General features: G+C 54.3%; 1 protein-coding gene across 4 annotated transcripts; it reads right to left on the reverse strand.

Moving 5' to 3' along the window:
• Positions 1-297: 297 nt before the first annotated feature.
• GATA2 (GATA binding protein 2) lies at positions 298-18,850 on the reverse strand. Of its 4 annotated transcripts, none has more exons than XM_069812188.1 (6): positions 18,562-18,850; positions 10,486-10,990; positions 9,114-9,713; positions 6,226-6,404; positions 3,051-3,176; positions 298-2,214 (listed from the first exon to the last, which is right to left on the reverse strand). In XM_069812188.1, exons 2-6 carry the CDS (start codon positions 10,712-10,714, stop codon positions 1,915-1,917), a joined length of 1,434 nt encoding a protein of 477 aa, XP_069668289.1. In that variant the 5' UTR covers positions 10,715-10,990; positions 18,562-18,850; the 3' UTR covers positions 298-1,914. The 4 variants fall into 4 exon arrangements, with proteins under 4 accessions (XP_069668289.1, XP_069668287.1, XP_069668290.1 ...); XM_069812186.1 differs by lacking the exon at positions 18,562-18,850 and adding an exon at positions 11,503-11,915; XM_069812189.1 differs by lacking the exon at positions 18,562-18,850 and adding an exon at positions 11,503-11,909 and having other exon boundaries at positions 6,226-6,371.
• Between the last annotated feature and the right edge of the window lie 1,462 nt (positions 18,851-20,312).

Genomic DNA, 20,312 nt, shown 5'->3' on the forward strand with positions numbered 1-20,312 from the left:
CCAACCAATTTAGTTTCCCGTTTATTTCCACTTCTTTACAAAGTGCACCTATATGCCTACGCAGACCAGAAAAAGGAGGAAAGCAGGATTTTCATGGCTGCTTGGTTCTTAAATCATTATCAAATATTTGAATTACATGTTTAGGAAAAAAATTAACATACATCCATTTTTATTTGTTTCGTGTTTTCTTCTTTAAAGCAGGACTTTTGCAGTAAAGATACAATTGGCTTGATCCAAAACAAAAAAAAAAAAAAGAAAAACCCCAACAACAAAAAAGTTAAAAATTTAAAAAAAAAAAAAAAAAAGCTTGTCACAGAGTTAAGCTTACGTGGTTTACATTATCAAACCCCTCTGTTCATTGGGGCATTTTCATCAGAAGTATAGCTAAATATGTACATTGTATGTTATACTGGAGCTTGTGTTCACGAGAGGCATCAGATCATAACAATCAATAGAATACACTTCACATTGGCAATAGCTTTGTTTTCGGTCTTTACGTACAATATGGTTTAATAATGGGAGATTTAAATTTTTTCTTTTTTTTTGTTTTTTTTTTCATATAAAATACGCTACGGAAAACGGACGTTCCCCTTAGAACGATGCTTTCCCTCGTCTCATCAGCTGTCGCTGTGTCTGGGATTTGACGGATGTGTGAAGCTCAAACTGATTGTCTCTCTCTTTCCCCTCTCCAGTGATCTCAACCTCATTTCTGCCCTTCCTCCCTGTGAAGTCCACCGGGGCCTGGATGCCTGAGACAGCACACGCGCTGGCTGGCTGCGTGTGGACATGGTGGCCACACTGCCGTAAGTTTACCCAAGCAGCTAATCTGCATTTTTAAGCGACAGCTGCCAACACAACAGAACAAAATGCTTCAACCTCTAAAGTCTGTGAGTTGGATGTTTTTATGCCCTGTGATGGTGTTTGCTGTGCTAGAAGTTAGCTGCGACACAGTTTGGTAAATGCCTGTATCTCGCCCCTTGCTAGTGCAGGATTGCCTTCCCGAGAGTTTTTTCCCAACAGTTTGTCTGATCTAACTGTCCGTTTTGAGGAATAATAGGGTAGTTGGGAGGGGGGCTGTTTTTTAAATAAATCTTTCATGTTAGGGAAAAGAATGAAGAAATTGTGTCAAAATAATCACCATCTTGGGCACATTAAAACCCCATATTGCGGCTAAATTTTTGCTTTGTTCCCCCCCTAATCTTTTCCCCCTTCCCAGTAGATATTTTGGTATGAAAGATAGATGGAGCTAATCCAAGGGGGTTGCTGAATATGTTCCCCCCTCTCCCCCTTGTTTTGAAGGCAGGTTTTCTTACAGGGTAGCCATTGCAAACAACAGCACAAAAACATGCAGTCAGAGGGGTTGAGGCTTTTTGTGGAAAACAAGAGCAAAATAAATATGACTTTGTGTCTGTTTTCATTTTAAAAATTACATTTTTATAAATGTGTCCTTTTTTTTTTTCTTCTTCTCCTTTTTCCCCATCCCAAACAAAGTCTGCGATAGAAATCCAGCATGTCTGGCTTCCAGTGAGCCGATTCCATCCCGGGAGGCTGCTTATATCTCTTTACAATATTCACAGTAATAACAAAGAGAGAAAGGAAAGCCAGTTCCAAGCCTTTTCCTTCAGCTTCTGCCACCTTTTGCTTCCTGCTGGACCATTAAGTATCGAACAGGTGAGTTCTTTTTCCTTATACCTGAGGGGGCAAAGTGCATTACAGGCACCACTACACGTTTCTGCAGAAGACCCATCATTTGCAAGGTTTTAGTCCAGCATTAAGAGTTAAACCACATGGGAGCAAAGATCCCCTTTTGCCATCCCTACATTCTCCTCTTGGCAGAACGTTTTCTTACTTTGTGTCATCTTAGGCAAAGCCCCATGTTCTTAATCTCTGGGTGGGTCTCTTGGTCATCAGGTTTTATCCCATGGCTGTAACCATGCTGGATGGGTGTGGATGTCCAAATGAGATGCTGGAAGATGGGTGGATGGGGGTAGGTGTTGGTAGGATGTGTCCAGAGTGGCTGAAAGGTGGCAAATGCCCCATGGGTGCCATGTGGCTAGCAAGGGCAGCAGCGCTGAAGGGAGACGATTTCTCCTGCATGCACTTGGACAGTTCCTCAAAACACTCAGAGCCTTTCTTGCTTTTCTTTGATTTGTTGGACATTTTCCTATTCCTGGTCTGAATTCCTTCCTTTTTCATGGTCAGAGGCCTGTTCACCTGCAAGAAATGAGAAAATCAGGCTCATGCAGACAAAATGACCTTATTGTGCAAAAATGAAAATATTTGGACAGCCCCCATGTGTTTTTCCTGGATGGAGACCTTTTTCTAGCCAAAAAAAATGGTGTTTCTCTCTGCAGAATTTGTTTATATTGATTTGTTTAATAAAACCACACACACAAAAAAACCATAGACATGAAAAACAAATTGAACTGAATTTGGCAGCTGATGACTCTCTTTCCCGTAGGCTTACCCTCAGTCCTCATTCATTTCCTAATAGAAGAGATCAAACTAGGAGGCACACATTGACCCAAATTCAGTCCTAAGACATGAGCAATCTTGTACCAGTAACCTCTGTTACTTACAGTTTAAATAACGTTCCAATGTGTCAAGTGATTCCTGCTTAGGATTAATTTCTTAAAAAAAATTAATATAATAAAACAAAGCCTTAGATATAATTATTTTAAAAAAAAAATCAAAATGAAGATGCCTGATCAGGATTAATTCTTGCACAGAGACCGTTCCAAATGGCCTCTGTGTTTCTGGAGGGAAACAGCACGCAAAACACACTTAGATAAAACCAACTGTGGTAGCTCTATTTTGCCTGATTTGCCCAAGCGTTAGAAGCCAAGCTAATACATTGTAATGTCACTGAACTTAGCATCACTATGCTGACAAAGAACGGCTGTCACTTCCCAGGGGAACCTTAGAGACGGGGGAAGGAATAAAACAACAACCAAAACCCTGAAACCAATAAAAGCCTAGTGTACACCATGCAGTTAAGACATCAATCCCAGCTAGGCAAGCAGCGACACATGAGATGAGTAAATACTCACGTTGTGCAATTTGTAGTAGAGTCCGCAGGCATTACAAACTGGGTCCCCGTTTGCATTACGTCGCCATAAGGTCGTGGTGGTTGTCTGACAGTTGGCACAACAAGTCCCTGCTCTCCTAGCCGCTGACTAACCAAAAGAAAAAGAAAATTAAAAATGTATCGGCAGGAGGAGGGAGATCATGAGAAAGGTCAAGTTGGACTCAGTATTTAGGTTGGGTAGAATGAATTACTACAATTTTCACAGAGCATCAGGGCTGAAGGGAAGCTCCTGTCAGTTTTACATTTTGCGGCCGTTAGGTTTTTGTTTGAATTCAAGTATTCTCCTATGCGGACTGCAGCTTCAAGCCCCATGGCACTGCGTGTGCAGGGGAAGTAAGGAGAGAAACAATGCATCTCTAACTCCACAAACAAAAATTTTAGAGGGGGAAACATCATCCGATTTGTTCAGGTTTTTCCTTTGCAGGATTCTAGAATGCATCATGAAAATGCATTTGCCTTCTTTTTTTTTAAGTGACTGATTTAGTTTGTGCCAATGTTGGGACTGGGTTTGAAAAGAGGGAATGATCTTCAAGAATGTGATTTTTACCCCTACTCTGGCCCTTTAAAGATGGACACAAAAGAAAACCAACTGCATTACTTAACTGGGTGCAGTATTTATCAGAGCCATCACTGAAAAATCAGTTTCCATTTACAAGTGAAAGGGAGAAAACAAAACCGGCTCCAACTTTCTTTAAATATTTAGCAAACCAAATTTCATGCCTTGCAGCAATGATTCCGCTGACCCGTCTGTGTCTGCTGCCTCTGTCCCTACTCAGTTCCTTGGCTGACAAGCCCTCAAACAACTGTCTTAAAAAAAAAAAACCACAAAAAAACCCAAAAAAAAAACAACAACCCAACAAAAAATCCACCACCCTTTCCTAAAACTATTGTTCTGCTGAAACCAAGGTGGGGGGAAAGAAAAATGCCCAAACATTCACCCACCTCCCAAAACAAGAACAGGAAAAGTAGAACAGCAGGCAGCCAGTAATTTCTGGATGGACCCTTGTCTAGCAGACCCCACAATAATACATTCTTTGTGCAAGCATGGTATCGTATAAAGTGTTATGGACGGACTAATTGCACCCCATATTTGGGGAAATAATTTTGCATTAGAAAGCTTCAGCCCTGCCTCTGGAAGTGGTCAAAATACTGTCCATTTTGTGCAATTGGATTAATGCTGAGGACTCAGTATTTTCTTTTCTTAAATTAGCAGAGTTTACTTTCTAATGCATATCAGTCGTGGTAATTTCCCCGGGGCCTTGGTCCCTGGATATTTTTGCTATTAGCCACCGAGAGCCATAGGGTGAAGCAGCAGCGAAGCTCACGTTAATGTGCGGGGCATCTCCGTGAGCAGAGAGCAGAGTCCCGGAGCGGTGGGTTTCCCAGACAAGAACTTTGTGCGCTTCCCTGCCTGCCGGCTCTGCTGGGGAGCTGGCGCCGCTCGAAGCACAGACCAACCCGCCTCGCAAGAGGAGCACCGGGTTCTGTTCTCACTTGCTCCTGATTTACACCATGGTCCTCTGTAACTTTCCCAAAGATGATGGACGGCTCAGCAGCTTAAGGCAAGAATCAGGCCCTTGGAGACTCATATATTTAAGTCCCTTACTCGCCTGTGAGAACAGGCCAAAGGCAGAAAAAGGGGGTACCCCCTACTGCAAGTACACTCATGCAACCCAAACACAATTAATGCCAGACGTCCAAACACTGACATTATTAATATGATCACTTTGCTATTGCATGTCAGATGAACAAATTCCCAAAGATGGCCATCTCCTCTCCCCCGCAAACAAGCAAACTACAGTGGAAAAAGGGGCAATAAACAAAGCTGTAAATCAATTAAAACAAAACAAAACATTAAAACAACTACACTAAAAGAAAACCTCTCTAGTGCCCCCCAAAACCCCTCGCAGTGAGCTAAGTATAACAGTCTCCCAACACACTGGAAGGTGGAGATCTATGTTTGCATATCTGAGATGGCTTACTGATACTCAACTATGCTGCTTAACTCCATGGCCTGTCCCATTCAGACTGCAAAGCACTTGAGCCTGAGAGACGATAATGTTACACTGTTGTCTTAACATTTTTCTATATGTCAGTCACTTTAGAAGGCAAGTCATTAAGAAGCTTGCATAGTTGAAATTCTGACTCACGACAGAAATCTTCTGTATCCCATCCCAGTGTTAGAGCAGTAATGCCAATTTTCTGCTCTCCAAACCTCATTGAAACGTGCCCACGAATAGCTAAGAGACTTAGGCACCATAAATCACAAAGCTTCAAAAAATATATTTATTATTCTTAGCATTTTACGCATTATTTGTGGAGTAGAGTGTATTAGAAATTTCAAAACAGCAAGCATGACTGGCAAGGCTTGCCTATAGAAACTCTCTAAAGCTTTTAGAGTCAGGAAACAGATACACAAAGTTTCCTTATCTTTAACGTACAGATATCCGGATAGGAAACTACTACCAGGAGCTTAGAAAGGACATTTTTTTTAAATCACTCAAATGAAAATACAAAGTATAGGTGACTCCATGGAAAAATAATAGGATTTTTTTTTTTTTTAAACAGTAGGGGATTGTCTGGGGAGGGAACCAATATTAATATTGCCAGAGAATATAAGAGTGAAAATTACTTCATGGCTTTTATACAAATAATTATTGAGTAGGGAGCAGTAGCTTTGACTCATCTGATTTGTTTTGCTTTTTGGAGCTGAAACTTTTTTTTAGTACACGGTGGAGGACATTCACGCTCATAACCCTTTCGATCCCAGTATGCGCCCAACACGTCCCAAGAGGCCAAATAAAGGAGGAATTAAATTAAAAGCTGTCATCCGAGGATGAACGGGGAGACGGATACACGATATCCCGCATCTATTGTGAGCGGCAGGGGGGCTCGGGACAGAGGCGCGCGAGGTGGCCGCGGCGGCGCAGTGGTCTGTGCCGGGATGCCGGGGTTGGGGGTGGAGGGGGGGAGATCTGCCCCGAGGCACGGCAGTGACCTCGACGTGACTGACCCCCATGTACAGTACAGCTCGGCTCTGGGCAGGGGCTGAGCAGAGATGAGACACGTTTGACTGGTGCCTGCGTGTGGTCCCTGCGCCTAATTTATCCCCAAACCCAGGAGAAACAGACACCTACCAGCCTTCGCTTAGGTTTAATGAGAGGTCGGTTTTGACCATTCATTTTGTGGTAGAGCCCGCAGGCGTTACACAGGTAATGCCCGGTGCCGTCTCTTCTCCAGAGAGGGGTAGCAGTTGCTCCACAGTTCACACACTCTCTGCCTTCTAAATGGAAACACGAAGAAACCGGATTTCTTTCTTTAAAAACAAATTCACAAAAGCTTTTTGCATTGTCCTTTAGGCATTTTCCAGAAGTCAAAACAGTGTGTTAATTCAAGCACAATCAGACAGCAGTGACATCTACAGCACATGCAGCAAGGAGCTGTGTTTCGAGAACGCCCAGACTCCAGCGAGTATTTTATGTCATGATCAGAAATAGGCAGCTCTCTCTGCAAGGTGAGAAAGAGTGACACTCTTATTGTGTCAGATGGAAGTTATCGTTTCAGTAACGAGAACTCCCTTAATCTGCGCTGGGCACCGCTCCCCTCTCGTATCTATTGCACTCGGATGGTTAGATCCTGTGTTCTCCTGACACAAATACACACATACACGCGTACAGAAACACACACACCTGCAAACACACAACATGTAAAAGAGAGAGTCAAAGGAAGAGGTTTTCTAGAATTAAATCTAAGCAAAAAGACCTCCCGTTCTCTGCTTTCCTTTTTGTTGCAAATGCCACGGGATGAGAAAGTAAAGCTGAGCAGTCTGGGAATAGATACAGAATGCCAAAGGCTCAGTTATGATTTTTGTTCTAAAGGCAGAAAAAACGCTGCTAATGCTGATCTTAGAGAAAGTTCAGTTTCAGCAAGCACTCTGGAAATTACTGTTAAAAACAGGCTTTGAGTTCTTTTCTGTTTCTGTGATTTTTCAGTAATACAGTTTGGATTTAGTAGGGAGCAGTTTACCTTATTACTGCTTCATTATTAGTTTAGTAGCACAACGTGGGAAACACGGCATTGTAGAATGTCTCTGTTAAAACCCAGCATGTAACTCCTAGATATCTGTTTCTGCCTCAGAAAGCTCTCTGCTAAAAGTTCATTTGCCTCTGATGGTTCGAGGGCAGGTCTGCTTAATATAGAAATCTCTCTTAATATAGTTTATGCAAATCCTACAGTATTTAACTGGAGAGGAAATTCTTTTTGCTAATAACTGAAGCAGGCCATGTTGAGTTCAGCGGGGCTTGTGTCTCCTTTAATCTAGGGAGTGGGTGGCTTTTAAACAACACAGTCTAGAGTGAAAAATGAGGGGAGCTCTGCGGCGCTGCATTTGTAGCTTTTGTCCCTCCTAGGGCAGGAAGCTGCAGGAGTCGTCGTGTCGTGAGTCTTAGTTTTCCTACAAAAACACTGAGTGGTCACGAACTTTCCCCAGTTCCTTGCACAGGGGGCTCCCTTACAGAAAAAAAAAAAACCAACACCCAACCGTAAAACAAAACAAAAAAGCTCCTTACTTCCCCCATCTAATAAAATCATCAGCAACTACAGGACAAAAATAAAAAGCTGCTCAAGATCCCTTTATCTTCAGATACCTGGGTCTTGAATCTGTTTCCCCAAACTCGGGGGGCTCGAGCTGCTAATTGCCTTTACTTTCTACTCTTTGCACTACTAAAAAATACATATACATAGTAGCAACTAAATTTAAATAACGGGAGAGGGAGTGTTTTTTTCCCTTCAGAGGAGCCATTTGAAAAAGAGCCGATGAGCTTGAAAAGTAGCTGATATTTTTGTTGCAAAACTCTTAAGAGATCACATTTCTAAATTATTGTCTGCTTTAAAAATAAATACATGTAGTGTATTCATAAGCATATATGTGCAATGATATATAAGAATACACACCGCATGCATATATAGCCATTTATTTTTAAAGGGCTATCTAAATTCAGTCCCAATATACTGTAATTCATCTCCTTCCATTGCTGAGGATGTTAAGCCAGGAAGGTTAGTTAGAATTACACAAATTGTCTTAATTTGTCTGTCTAATTGTACAACTAATGTCATTTCAAAGTGGGATCAAAACTTCACCCATCACCTAATTTGCTGATTTAGGACTGCTCTTTCGGGAAGAAATGCAAGGAGGGGTTGTGAACACGGGAAAGGTCTGCAGTCTGTCGTTTGGAAGCAGAGATATGTCTGGTTCGGGGTGGGGGGGGGAGGGAGTATTTTCTAGTTACAAGTTAGGCTGGAGTAAGTTAGCGATGACTGGACACCTTAGTCTTTCGCACTGGTATGTAAACTATATTTGAACTTTTGCTCCTGTAAAACGCGAAGGAAATAAGGCCCTCTGCGACTTGAAGCAGACTGGCCGGGTAAGTTTCGCTTTCATCCTGCACTGGGGCCTTGGTTCGTATTAATGAAGAGACGTAGAAATTATTGAGGGAGAAATACCTATCACTAGGAAGTCCCCACGTGTAATCCGTGGGGGTTTGGCTGGCTTGGGGGAGCAGGGTCGGGCCTGAGCCCCTTGGGTGGCTGAGGCCAGCTTTTCTCCGAGGGAAACGGTTTTTTCTCCTACAAATCCCTCTTTGTACAACTCGATCTGCCAGCTCACACTGCACCGGTCCCCATGTCCCTCGGCGCCATCTGAGCGCCCCAGGGCCGGTGGCTCAGCGGCCGCTACGGATGCGTTGCCACCCACAGAAGCCTGGTACAAGCTCCATCTCCTAGATTAAAAACCCAGAAAAGCGGGACCAGGCAGCCACCTGCCCCTCTGTCCCCAAGAGAGCCGACACAAGCACCCAGCCTCGCAGCAGCCTGCAACCTCACCCAACAGCCAGCGAAGCCACCCCCCCACGACACACACACGCTCCCCCCACCACCCCCCCGGGCAGCACGGCTGTCACCTCGGCCCTTCCACCGCAGGGGGTACAGCTGGTGCGTGACAGGGCAGGCCACGGGCTCCAACACTTACCCGAACAGGATCTGGCCTTGCTTCGCGGCTTGGGGGTGAAGCTGGACGCGGGGCCCCCCAGGAAGCTGCCAGGGTGGAAGAGGCTGCTGCTGTAGTCGTGGGCGGCCGGCACGTAGGAAGGGTAGGTGGGGATGGGGTGGTGGGTGGAGGGCTGGGCCCCCATGCTGGTGAGGCTGCTCCTGAGCGGGCTGGCGCTCTCCATCTTCATCCCCTCCGACAGCGACACTTGGTACTTGATGCTGTCTTTGTCCTCCTGCCGGGCCCCGGCGGAGGACGAAGGGGAGGCGGCGCTGGTGGAGTTGGGGTCCGGGGACACTTCCTTGGGAGGGGTTGGGGGGAAGCCGAAGAGGTGGGAGCCGGAGTGCGAGGCCGGGGTGAGCGAAGACACCGAGGCGGTGCTGGACGTGCTGCTGCCTGGGTACACCGAGATGGCCCCGGGCGCTCCGGCCGCCGAGGGGTGCAGGGGTGTCTTGGTGAAGGGGTTGACGGTCCAGGGGTTGTGGTGATGGGCAGACAGTGCCGCCTTGCTGCTGTCCAGCCAAGGGATCCCGGGGCTGTGGATAAGATGAGGCCGGCACATTTGACTCCCGGTCAGGCGGGCTGTAGGAACACAAGAGCGGTTGGGATCAGCGCGGGGCAGCTCAGCCCGGAGCGGCTCAGCCCGGAGCGGCTCTGGGAGGTCCCCCAGCTCCCGGGGCCGGCAGCTCCCCAGCCCGCAGGCAGCCGGAGGGGAGCCGGGCATGGGGAGAGGTTTCACAACCCGGAGAAGAGCAGCCAGACTGGCGCGCCGGCCCCTTCGCCCTGTCCCCTCCGAGGGAAGTAAACCAGCCAGCCCAGCGAGAAAGAGCGATGGGCAGCAGGAGGGGGACCCCAGGCAGCCGGGGCAGGAGTAGAGGCACCCCCTTTCCTCCCGCCCCACCCCTGCGAGGAGGCAGCAAACCCCTTTCTGCTCTGTGTCCCGAGCTGCTGCAGCACGCTCTCTCCGGCTCCTAAAAACACCCCCAAATAAAATCCATCGCCGATTTGAATCGGTTTGTATTTCGCATCCGGGAAGTAGCCGTGTCTGCGAAGTTTTAGCCTGTGCGCACACTATTTCCCCTTCCTCTCTCACCTCCCCCCCTTTTCTTTCCCTCCCCTCCGCCGGTCCTTGGTTATCTCTAGGGTTAAAATCCACCCCTGCTTCCCTTTCTATCCTGTTTTCTTAGATCTCCTTTCCCCCCGGCTCCTACACACCGAGGCGGCCCCCGAGTGAAGCTCCTCGCCTCCACGTAGGACACCCGCCGGCCCGCACGGAGGGGCCCGGGGAGCGCAGGCGGAGGCGGGCGGGGAAGGGGCCGGGGGGTGCAAAGGAGAGCAGCGGGTGCCCATTTACCGTGTGCCTGGCTGTAGGAGACCCTGGCCCGGGCATGGGCGGAATTGGCGTAGTAGGGGTTGCCCTGGGAGTCCAGGTGGTTGAAGAAGACGTCGACTTCATCCGGAGGTAGGAGCTGCGCTGGTTCCATGTAGTTGTGAGCCAGTCCGGGATGGTGGCTCTCGGGGTGCTGCCCGTTGAGCACGGCGTGGTGGGCCATCCAGCGAGGCTGGTCCGTGGCCACCTCCATGGCCTCGGGCCTCCCCTCCCACCCACCCCCGGGCCAGGAGCAAGCGGCGCTCGGTGGGGGGGGGGTGCTGCTGCTGCTGCTGCTGCTGCTGCTCGGGGGGTGGCTTTTGGCGCTGCCGGTGGGTTTTAGGAGATGGGGTGGCTTTTCTTAGAAAGAAAACCGCCGGGTGATTGGAGTGCGCCCTCGGAAGGGTGGGGGAGGACCCCCGAAGTCAGCGTGTCCCTCTATCAACAGGCGGGTGGCAGAGGCAGGTCCGGGGAAGGGCCGGGGCAGCACCTGTAGGGAGAGACGGGCAGGTTAGCGGCTCGGCAGCCCCGGGGTGCGCTGCCCGCCGGGCCGGCTCCCGACCGGCTTGTTTTCCCAGCGGTAGATGGATGGGGAGGGGGAAGCAGAGCCCCTCCCCCCCTCCAAAAAGATCCTCTCCCCCAAAGTCCTCGCCTTGCGCCCTCCCTGCTCATTGCCCCACAAAATAAACAGAGATCCCATTTCAAACTCTTTACAAAAAAAAAAAAAAGACAAAAAGCTTCCTTCCCCCCCCCCCCCCCGGCTCTCGCTACAAACGTCAACAGGAGTTTTTCCAGCTGGCTTCAAAACTGGAGTAAAAAAGGAAGAACGGCAGATCTAATATAGCGTAGTTTTAGCAAGAACTCCGACTGACACAAAAGGAAAAGGAGGGGGAGAAAGGGGGGGGGAAGAGAAGGAAAAGAGGAGGGAGAAGGGTGTCTAGCGAAAGCAGCGAGTGCGCCCTGGCAGCGGCGCGGCGGCCCCCCCCCGCGCCCCACACTTACCCGGCGCGGGAGGCAGGGTGCCTCCGCGGGGTGGGTGGTGATGGATGCCTGCTTGGAGGATGCGAGTGCCGCAAAGAGGGGGAGAAAGGAGGGGGAAAAGAAAAAAAAAAACCAAACCAACCAACAACCAAAACCAACAAGAAAAAAAAAAAAAGGCGAGGAGGGAGAGGGGGGGAAAGGCAGCGGGAGCGCGGGAGGAGGAGAGCAGGCTGGATGGAGGGTGTTACTCAGATGGCAAAGCCGCGGCTCTGGCCGGCTCGGTCCCATCCCCGCGCATCCTATATGAGCGCTGGCGCCAGCTGGCCGCGGCGCCGCAGACGGGCCGGGGCGCGCAGGGCCGGCGGCCGGGCCAGCCAATCCCGCCGCCCCACACCGCCCCCAACCGCACCCCCGGCCCCAAACGGAGCCGGCCCGGGGGGGGGTGGGGTGGGGGGGAAGCGCGGCGCAGACCCCCTCCTCCGCCCCCCTTTCCCCGCCCGCAGCATCCTCGCCCGGCAGCGCCGTGGGGGCTTTCCCCGCCCGGGCTCGCTGCACGCCCCTGCGGGGCGGGGACGGCAAAATAGGGGGGTCCCGCCGGGGTGTGCGGGGGGGGGGGGTGGGGGGGTGTCGGGGCGGGCGAGGACGGAGTGCGGGAAGGGCTCGGCGGTGGGGCCGGCTCCGTCGGGTGCTGCCCGGCCGCGGAGCCGCGGCTCCCAGCGCCGCCGCCGGGATGCCCGGGGCTGGGGGGATGGAAGTCGGCACCGGGGAGATAAATATGTTAAAATCCCCTAAATCAGGCACAGCAGTGCGCGGCCGGGAGCGGGACAAACCCCAGCGTGGTCGTCCCATCACGGCTAGTTTGAAATAACTGTCTGAATCGAGGATTAAAAAAAGAAAAAAACCCAACCAAAACCCAAATAAATTCGAGGCACCGCGCCGGCCCCGGGGACCGACAGGGCGAGAAGGGCCCGGGCAGCGGGGCCGCTCCGGCCGGCGCTACCCTCCATGCCGCCCCGGGCAGGCAGCGGGGCAGAGAAGGGACCCTGCTCGGCTCCCCGGCCTGCAGCGCTCGGGCCGGACCCGGGCTGGGGTTTGCCGGCGGCTGCGGCAGCAAACGGCCAGGCCCGGGGAGCCGAGCCGGGCAGGAGAAGGGCGCCCGGGCATGGGCTGCAGCCTCCCCGCTGGGGCTGCGGCGTCGCACCCCTGGGTTTTTTTTTCGTCTCCCCTTTTTTTAAAAAAAGCAAAACCACCACCCCCCTCAAAAAAAGCCAAAAAACCCCAACGGTTTTAATATTTGCAATTACTTGTGCGCTTTGGGCCGGGGAGGAGAGGCGCAGCCCGAATCAACAGGCGTTTGCTGCGGAGCTTGCGGCGCGGCTCGGCTGGAGCCGGGGGCGCGGGTCGGTCTCTGCCACCCCCCAAGGTGCCGATAAACCCGGCCGCTTTTGGGACGGAAAAAAAAAAAAAATAATGGGAAAGTAACAACCAACACACACACAGACCCCCCCCGAGAGCGCGGCCGGGCGCTGCTGCAGGTCCCGTTTCCCAGGCGCTCCCCTCCCATTCCTCAGCCGCTGCTTTCGGGGAGGGAAACGCTCGTCGCAACCCCTTAAACCTCCGAGCCGGTCCCAGGGCGAGGAAACCGCCCCCCCCCCGAGGAGCGGGGCAGGGGGCTGGCGGGGAAGCGGCCCCTCCGCCCGCCGGGCAGCGGCCGCGGCTCCAGCCCGACGGCGCGGCCGGGGCAGGGGGCGCGGGAGCCGGTCGGTGCCGTGCGGGCTGTGCCGGGCCCCGCCGGGGGGGCTGGGGAGGGGGGCGAGGGGGGAGCGGGGCGGCCCTGGGGATGCTGCTTGCTGCTGCCCCGAGGGCAGCCCCCCCCCCTCTCCCCGGCCCGGCGGGCAGCGCTGGGGGCTGGGAGCCGCAGCCGGCCTCCCCCGGCCCGGCCGCCCCAGTCACTACGACGCCGGGGCTCTGACGTCACCCGTCACTGCCAAATTCGCCAGGAAATGAACTTTTTTTTTTTTTTAAATAATAACAATAATAATAATAATGATGACGGTAATAATAATAAAACTCCCTTTCCTCGCTGCGGTGCCCGTCTGGCCGGAGAGACATGGGGCTCCCTCCCTAACTATTTCCCCACTACCAGCACCCGTTGTGCCCCCCCCCAAACCCTCCCCCCAGGGGATCCCCAGCGCAGCCCCCCGGGGGGACCCACAGCGCAGCCCGGCGGGGCGGGGAAGCGGGGGCCGGGCTGGGGGCGCCGGAGGCTTGGGCAGGGGGGAGCCGGCATTGCTCCCCCCACCCCCCCACCCCTCCGCATCCTTTCCTCCACCGGCCTTCTGCACCCAAAGCCGGGGTTGCCCCGCTCCCCCCCCCAAACCCCTCCCGGCCCCCTGCCCTCGGGGCTGCGCGGCGGCGCCGGGACCGCGGCGATCCTCGCCCCCTCCTGCCGCCGGGGGGTCGCAAGCGGCGGGTCGGGCGGCAGCTTCTCCGTCGGCTGCCGGGAGCGGAGGGGGCGGTGGAGCCGGCTTCTCCCGGGACGGGCTGGTTGGCCCGGGCAGGCCGGGGACAAGCGCTGGGCCGGGCTCGGTGGGAGAGGGGCCGGGGCTCGGCGGGGCAAGTGCCCCCCGCGCTGCCGAGCTGCTGCCCGCGGCGGAGCGTGCCCGGGTGCCTTAGGCCGGAGGTGCCAGGGAGGAAAGGGAAACAAAGCAAAAAAAAAAAAGAAAAAGGAAAGTTAAAAGGCAGAGGGAGAACCAAGAGAGCTTTCTAAAAATCCGGCTGCTCCCTCCGAAGCGATTTTCTTCCTACGTGCACCAAAAATCCCCCAACAAAGCCACCCTAATATCCCCCCAAAACGGATTTTTTTTTTTTTTTTTTTTTTTTTGGTGATAGAAGGGCGAGTATAAAATAAACTCTAGCGTTTGCAGGTAGGTCCCCTCGGCGCCTCGTTCCACCCACAGCCCGGAGGCTGCCGGAGCCGGGCAGCACCGTGCCCGGGGGGCTCTTTCCCGCTGCAGCAGGGCGGCGGGCAGCCGGGATCACCCCGGCCCCTCCGGCTCCGGCTCCCGGCGAAGCCTAGCGCCTCGCTATGCCCTTATTAATTAATATGGATGTTTTAATTATTGCCCGCCTGCCATCAGCACGGGGCCGCGATTTTTTTTTGGGGGGGGGGGGAGTGGGGTGGGCTGTTTGTTTTAGGCAGGTGATAAAATCGCGGTTAACGAGCTGATAATTCGTTCGTGTTTGTTTTAAAAGACAAATTGTAAAGATTAATCAGGCGGCTTGATTTATGGCGAGGCAGACCCCGGCGCTGCCCGGCCAGGGCTCCCTGAAGCCCCCGGCTCGGGTTACCCGGGGGCCGGCAGGCGAAGCAAAACAAAAGGGGCGAGCGGGCAGCGGCTCCGGCCGCGCTGCCTCGGGCCGGGCCCCCCGCCCCGGCGCCCGCCCTCACCCCCCACCCTCCCCCTCGGGCCGGGGGGGTCCGGCGGCCCCCTCCCCGCCGCCGAGGTGCTGGCACTGCGGCCGGCGCCTCTCCTCGCACCCAACTCTCGCGTTTTGCAGCCCGCCCCCCCCCTTCCATTAAAACCCTTTGTAAAATAAAATGACCCCCTCCAGCAGGGATGAACGATTTCTGCTGAGGGAGCGGTTTAATTCCCGTGCCTGAGCCGGGAGATTTCCTAGTCAGCCGGCTCTCAGGATTTTACTTTATTTTATTTTATTTCTTTCCCCGCCGCGTCCCGGTCCCGCTGCCTGCGTTTGGCGAACCGGTTGCCGGCTCTGCTCTCGGCCGCTAAATGCCACGGCGGCACGGCTGGGGTTTTAATTGAATTAATTCACCCATCGGGAACATCGGCAACCCGCGCTGGCTGCTGGAGGCGAGCAGCTTAGCTCCGCTCCGCAGCCCGCTTCACACGGCTGGTTAAGCAGCTCTCCCCTCAATTTTCTGCCAAGCCTCCGGGGAGAGGGTCCTGCCGGGCCCGGGACGCGCCCTGCTCCTTCACCCCGCTCCTTGCAAACCCCCATTTGCCACCTTTTCTCCCTTTTTTTTTTCCTTTTTTTTTTTTTTCCCCGACACAACGGGCTCCGCTTTATTAACTTTATTTTGTTATTGCCGTTGCAATTTTTTTTTTCTTTTTCAATAAGGGAGCTTTCCCAGATCTGGAAGCACAACTGGTTATTTTGATTTGATTGACAAGTGATGTCATATCGTTAAGGGAGGGGGGAGACGACAACATGTTTTAGCAACAGTTAGCAGCGCCATGTGATGGAGTTGACACCTATGCCCGGGCAGAGGCGAAGGCAGAAAACAAATACCCCCGGCCGTGCACGCAGACTATTTATTTACACGCCCGGACTGGCGTTTCTTCCTCACCCCCCCCTCCCCGATCCTGGGTGCTTGGACCTGAGAAAAAGTGGACCTGAGCAAACGGGGCTGGCCTGGGTGGGACCCGCAGCCCCCGGGGCACTTTCCTCCCGACACCCCCCTTCCCGGGATGCCCCCGGCGCGCCCCCCCCGCCCCGTCCAGGGCCCACGCTCCCTCCCGGTGAACGGAGACCCGGGGGTCAAGACCTCCCGGGGCGGCCGTGCAGCATCCTTCCCCCCCCCCGCCTCTCCGCGCTCCGCCCCGAAGTGCAACCGGCGGCGGCCGCAAGCAGGGAGGGCAGGAAAAACTCCTCGAAAAGGAAGAAAAAGAGGGAGAGGAGCGCTCAGCCCCGCGCCGGGCTGCGGTACTCCCGACCGCCGGGCGATGTGCGAGCCCCGGGGTGGACCGGGGAAGGCGGCTGCCCTCCGGCGGGGAGGGGGCTGGGAGGGCCGGCGGTGGGCTGTGGGCGTACCGCCCCGACCCCCCCCTCCCGCCCCGCCGGGGGCCGCGGCAGGTAGAGGACCAGCCGGCCGGTGCGAGCGGCTGCCGCCCGCCCGCAGGTAGGAGCCCCGCGTCCGTCTGTCCGTCCGTCCGTCCTTCGTCCCCCCCCCGGGGCGGCCAGCACCGGCCGCGGCGAGCAGCCCCCCCCTCCCCGCCTCGGGTTTATTTCCTTGGGTGTGATTTTTTGGGGGAAGGGAAGTTCTTGCTTTCTGCCTTTTTTTTGTCGGTGTTTTCCTCCCTCTGGTCTTGTCTCCGCTTTGCTTTTCTTCTCCCCCGGCCCCCCCGTCCTGCGTTACTGGCACGCATTAATGGCTGCTAATAGGGTTATAAAATGACACAGTTACCTCTTAACCACAAGACCCTATTTAAGCTGCATTAAAAAAAAAAAACCAAACAACGAAGAGACGGCTCGGGGAATAAATCACGGAATACTTAATCTTTTTTCTTTTTTTTTTTTTTTTTTTTGTAAGTACTGGAGGAGCCTCCTCGCTATCCCCCCATCCCGCAGACGATTTCCGCGGGGTATGTTATGTCCCCCACCGTGGGAACCCTCGGTCCCAGCCTTCCTCCCGGCCCGCTCCCGCACACTCCTTCACCTGCACTTTGTCCGCAATTTCCCCGGTGCCTGCCGCCCCCCGCACACCCCCGCAGCCCCACGGCTCGCTCGGCTGCAAATAAAGGGGAGGAAAAGCCTCGAGTCGACCCCAAACTGCCCACAAAAACGCCTTTTGTGCAAGTTCCCGAAGAAAAACGCATGCGGCGGGGGGGTGGGGGGTGCACACGCACGGCTTTGTCCAGAAAAAAGGTATAAACATATTTTTTCAGCCCCTGCCAGGAAAGATTTCGTTCGCAGGAGGTCGCTTTAATTGTATATGTATATATATTTTTTTCTTGCAAGGTTATTTCGGGCGCAGCTGTTGCAGGAGGGAGGAAAGAGGCCGATCTCGCAGGTTCGATTTGCTTCTCCGCAGGCAAAACTTCGCTGGGGAGGGACCGAGCCCGGAACGGGGAGCGGGGCTCGTCTCTCGCCCGGCACCGGCACCGGCACCGCCCGCGGCTGTCTCTCCCCTGCCAGCCGCGGGGCTTGGGCCAGGCCGGGGTTTAGACTTCCGAGAAAAAAAAAAAAATTGCGTTTAATAAAGATGCTCCGTGCTCTGGGGGAGAACAATCCCCGCGACTGAAATCCGCACCCCCCTTAGTGAAATCGCTTTTCTTATTGAAATCGCCTCAAATCCAGGCAGGCTCCGCTCCTGGTTTCTTCTATTTTTTAATTATTTTTTTTTTGCCTTGCCTTCCAGCCTCAGCACCCCAAAGCAAAAGGAGGATAAAGAGGGGAACTTTGCACATACAACAACAACAAAAAAAAAAAAAGAAAAGAGAGAGGGGGGTGAAAGAGCCGGCGGAGAGGAGCGGCCCGGTCCCCGATGTGGCTGGGTAATTTTAAATCATGCAAAGCCCCGTAAAGCTGCCGCACGGGACTGGGACGGGGAGGACTCCCCGGCAGGCAGGTGCAGGGGGAGCGGGGCCGGGCCCTGCCGGCTTTCCAGGGCAGAACAAACCCTCGCATCTTTTTTTTTTTTTTTTTTTTTTTTTTAATGCCCAAATCTGCCAACAATAGGAGCGAGGAGATAGGATGTGGCTGCGGGGAGGGGGCGCGGGGCTCTGCACACCCTGTCTCCGGGAAGTGTCTGCCTGGCCGCCCTGGGTGAAATGCAACTTTCCAAGATGGAGATTTAAATAATTACCCTGGTGACAAGGCGGGGGGGGGGAACCAACAAAAAAACCAACCAACCCCCCAAAACCAACAAACCAACTGAAACTGAAACACGGCCCGGTGGTCCCGCTCCCCGCAGGGTGCCAGTGCGGGGAGAGCACCGGGTGCGCCCCCGCCGCCGGGCAGAGCCCCCGCCGCCGGGCAGAGCCCCCGCCGTGCCACCGAGCCGGCGGGCGCTGCACCGGGCTCAGCCCGGCCCGGCAGCCCGGGTCCTGGTCGGGCGGGAGGAGGCGGCCCGAGGCGGGAGGGGGGTGTCCGGGCGCGCTGGGGGCATTTTTTCGTTCTTTGCAAAACCCTGCCAGGTTTGTCCCCGGGGGAAACCGCCTCGAGCGATGCGCTCCAGCAGCGGGACCCGCATCCCGGTGCGCCGCGGCGGCGGAGCCGCCGTGCCGGTACGGCAGCCCCGGGGCCGCGCAGAGCCGCGCAGCCGCGTCCCCTTACCTTGCCTTTCGCCCGTCCTCGTTTTTCTTTCAGTTTTTCCGCCCGGTGCCTGGAAAGCGCCGGCTCTCCTCCTCCGCGGGGCCGCTCCGCGGGCTGGGGAGGGGGCGCCGGCCGCAGGGAGCCTCCCCCGCCTGGCCGCGCCGGGAGCGGCGGCTCTGCCGCGGGCGGTGGGTGCGCGCAGCCCGGCGGAGGGGCTGCCCGAGGTGCGCGCTGCTTAAAACTGGCAGCGGATTTCAAGCTGAGCCCTTTTTTTTTTCCCCCCCCTCTCCCTTCCCTCCTTCCCCCCTTCCCTTCCTCCCTCCCTCCCTCTCTCGCTCTCTTTTCCTCTCTCCCTTCTTTCCCTCCCCTTCTCTCTCTCACTCTCCTGCATTCAAGGATGGCACAGCGAGCCACTGTGTATTTATGTACATAATAAGGCAGCTCGTCCCCTCCACTTCATTTGCATCATTACAATATCTGTACAAGCACATCACATTGTCTGTTGCTTGCACCTTTTGTTACGGTTGCTGTCACAGTCTACGCGACTTGACTTTCATATTTTAAATGAATTGATATTATACCAACAACACACACTCGCATCCCAGGCGCTGGGAAACCGGGCTCCGGCGCGCTGGGCGCCGCAGCCCCAGCCTCTCCCCAGCCGCTCGCTTCTTCCACCGGATCCCAAGGAAGGTGGGGTGCGGGGAGCCGCTTTGTAGGATCAATTATTCGTATAAATTATTCCTATTCGTATTAATTTTGTTTCCATTCCCCAGTGAAGGGAACGTTTGTTGGGGGGTGGATTTCTTTTTTTTTTTTTTTTTTTTGCATTGGCCAACCTGGCTTTTGTATAACCTCGTGTTTCTTCTCCCCCCTCTCCCTTCCCAAACTCAGTCTTTCGGGCAATGCACCTGCACGTAAGGGAGGCAGCGGAGAAGCTGGAAGAGGCGCAAGCAGATATTACGCGACGAGTCGTTGTTATAGCTAGGAAAGAAACGGTAAAAATACGTATCTCGTAGACCACTAGGAAATTCAGCCAGAACGAATGTTTTTGGAAGTGTTTGCGCGCCCCAGCCCCGGCTTGGCAATCCTCACCTGCTGGGTATTTTCCTCCCGGTGCTTGCGCGTGTGCCGGGCTGGGGGGGATCCCCTACCCGAGCGCCCGGTGGCTGGATGGGGTGGCGGGCGCCAGTGCCGGCCGCGGGGGGCCGCGCGGCGGGGGGCCGCAGGGGCCGCGCCGAGGCGCCGCGGGGCGCGGCGCGGTTCCCCGGGTGGGGCAGGCGAGACCCCCGCCCGAGGCTGCGGGAAAACCATATTAATGGAAAGACAAAGGCCGGACCGTCCGGCGGGGGCCCTGCGGGAGCGGGGGAACGAAATACGGTTCAGGAAGGGAAGGAGAAAAGTTTCGCGGGAGAGGAATTATCATCATAATGGAGGTAAAAATGTGAGCAGGGGGAAGGGGGGGTGTGGTGTCCTATTCTGCTGGCATTTTCTGTCTGTCTTTGTGATATGGTTCGGGGGAAAAAGGGTCCTTGATATGCGGCTGATAATTCTTATCAGCCCCACGCAGCCCATTTCCAAAGTAAGTGTTTTAATTACTCCTCCTGTATTACCCTTCATCCTCTGAGAGGAGATACATCGCCAGATTTATGCAGGGGGGGGGAGAAAATACAAAAGAATGCGGTATTAAAATATATACATATATATATCCCCCTTTTTTCCCTTGTGCCCAGGAAGAGGGAGACGCTGTCGCCAGCCGCGCCCTGGGATCG

The sequence above is a fragment of the Haliaeetus albicilla genome, chromosome 24 (genome assembly GCF_947461875.1).
Source record: "Haliaeetus albicilla chromosome 24, bHalAlb1.1, whole genome shotgun sequence".
Lineage (NCBI taxonomy): Eukaryota > Metazoa > Chordata > Aves > Accipitriformes > Accipitridae > Haliaeetus > Haliaeetus albicilla.

Bases quoted from the DNA above. Each gene is read 5' to 3' on its own strand.
- GATA2 (XM_069812188.1), bottom strand. From the start codon at position 10,714: ATGGAGGTGGCCACGGACCAGCCTCGCTGGATGGCCCACCACGCCGTG. The intron at 6,405-9,113 runs GTAAGTGTTGGA...TTGTTTTTAAAG, and splicing joins CAAGGCCAGATCCTGTTCGG to AAAGAAATCCGGTTTCTTCG. The intron at 3,177-6,225 runs GTAGGTGTCTGT...TCTTTTGGTTAG, and splicing joins TTAAACCTAAGCGAAGGCTG to TCAGCGGCTAGGAGAGCAGG.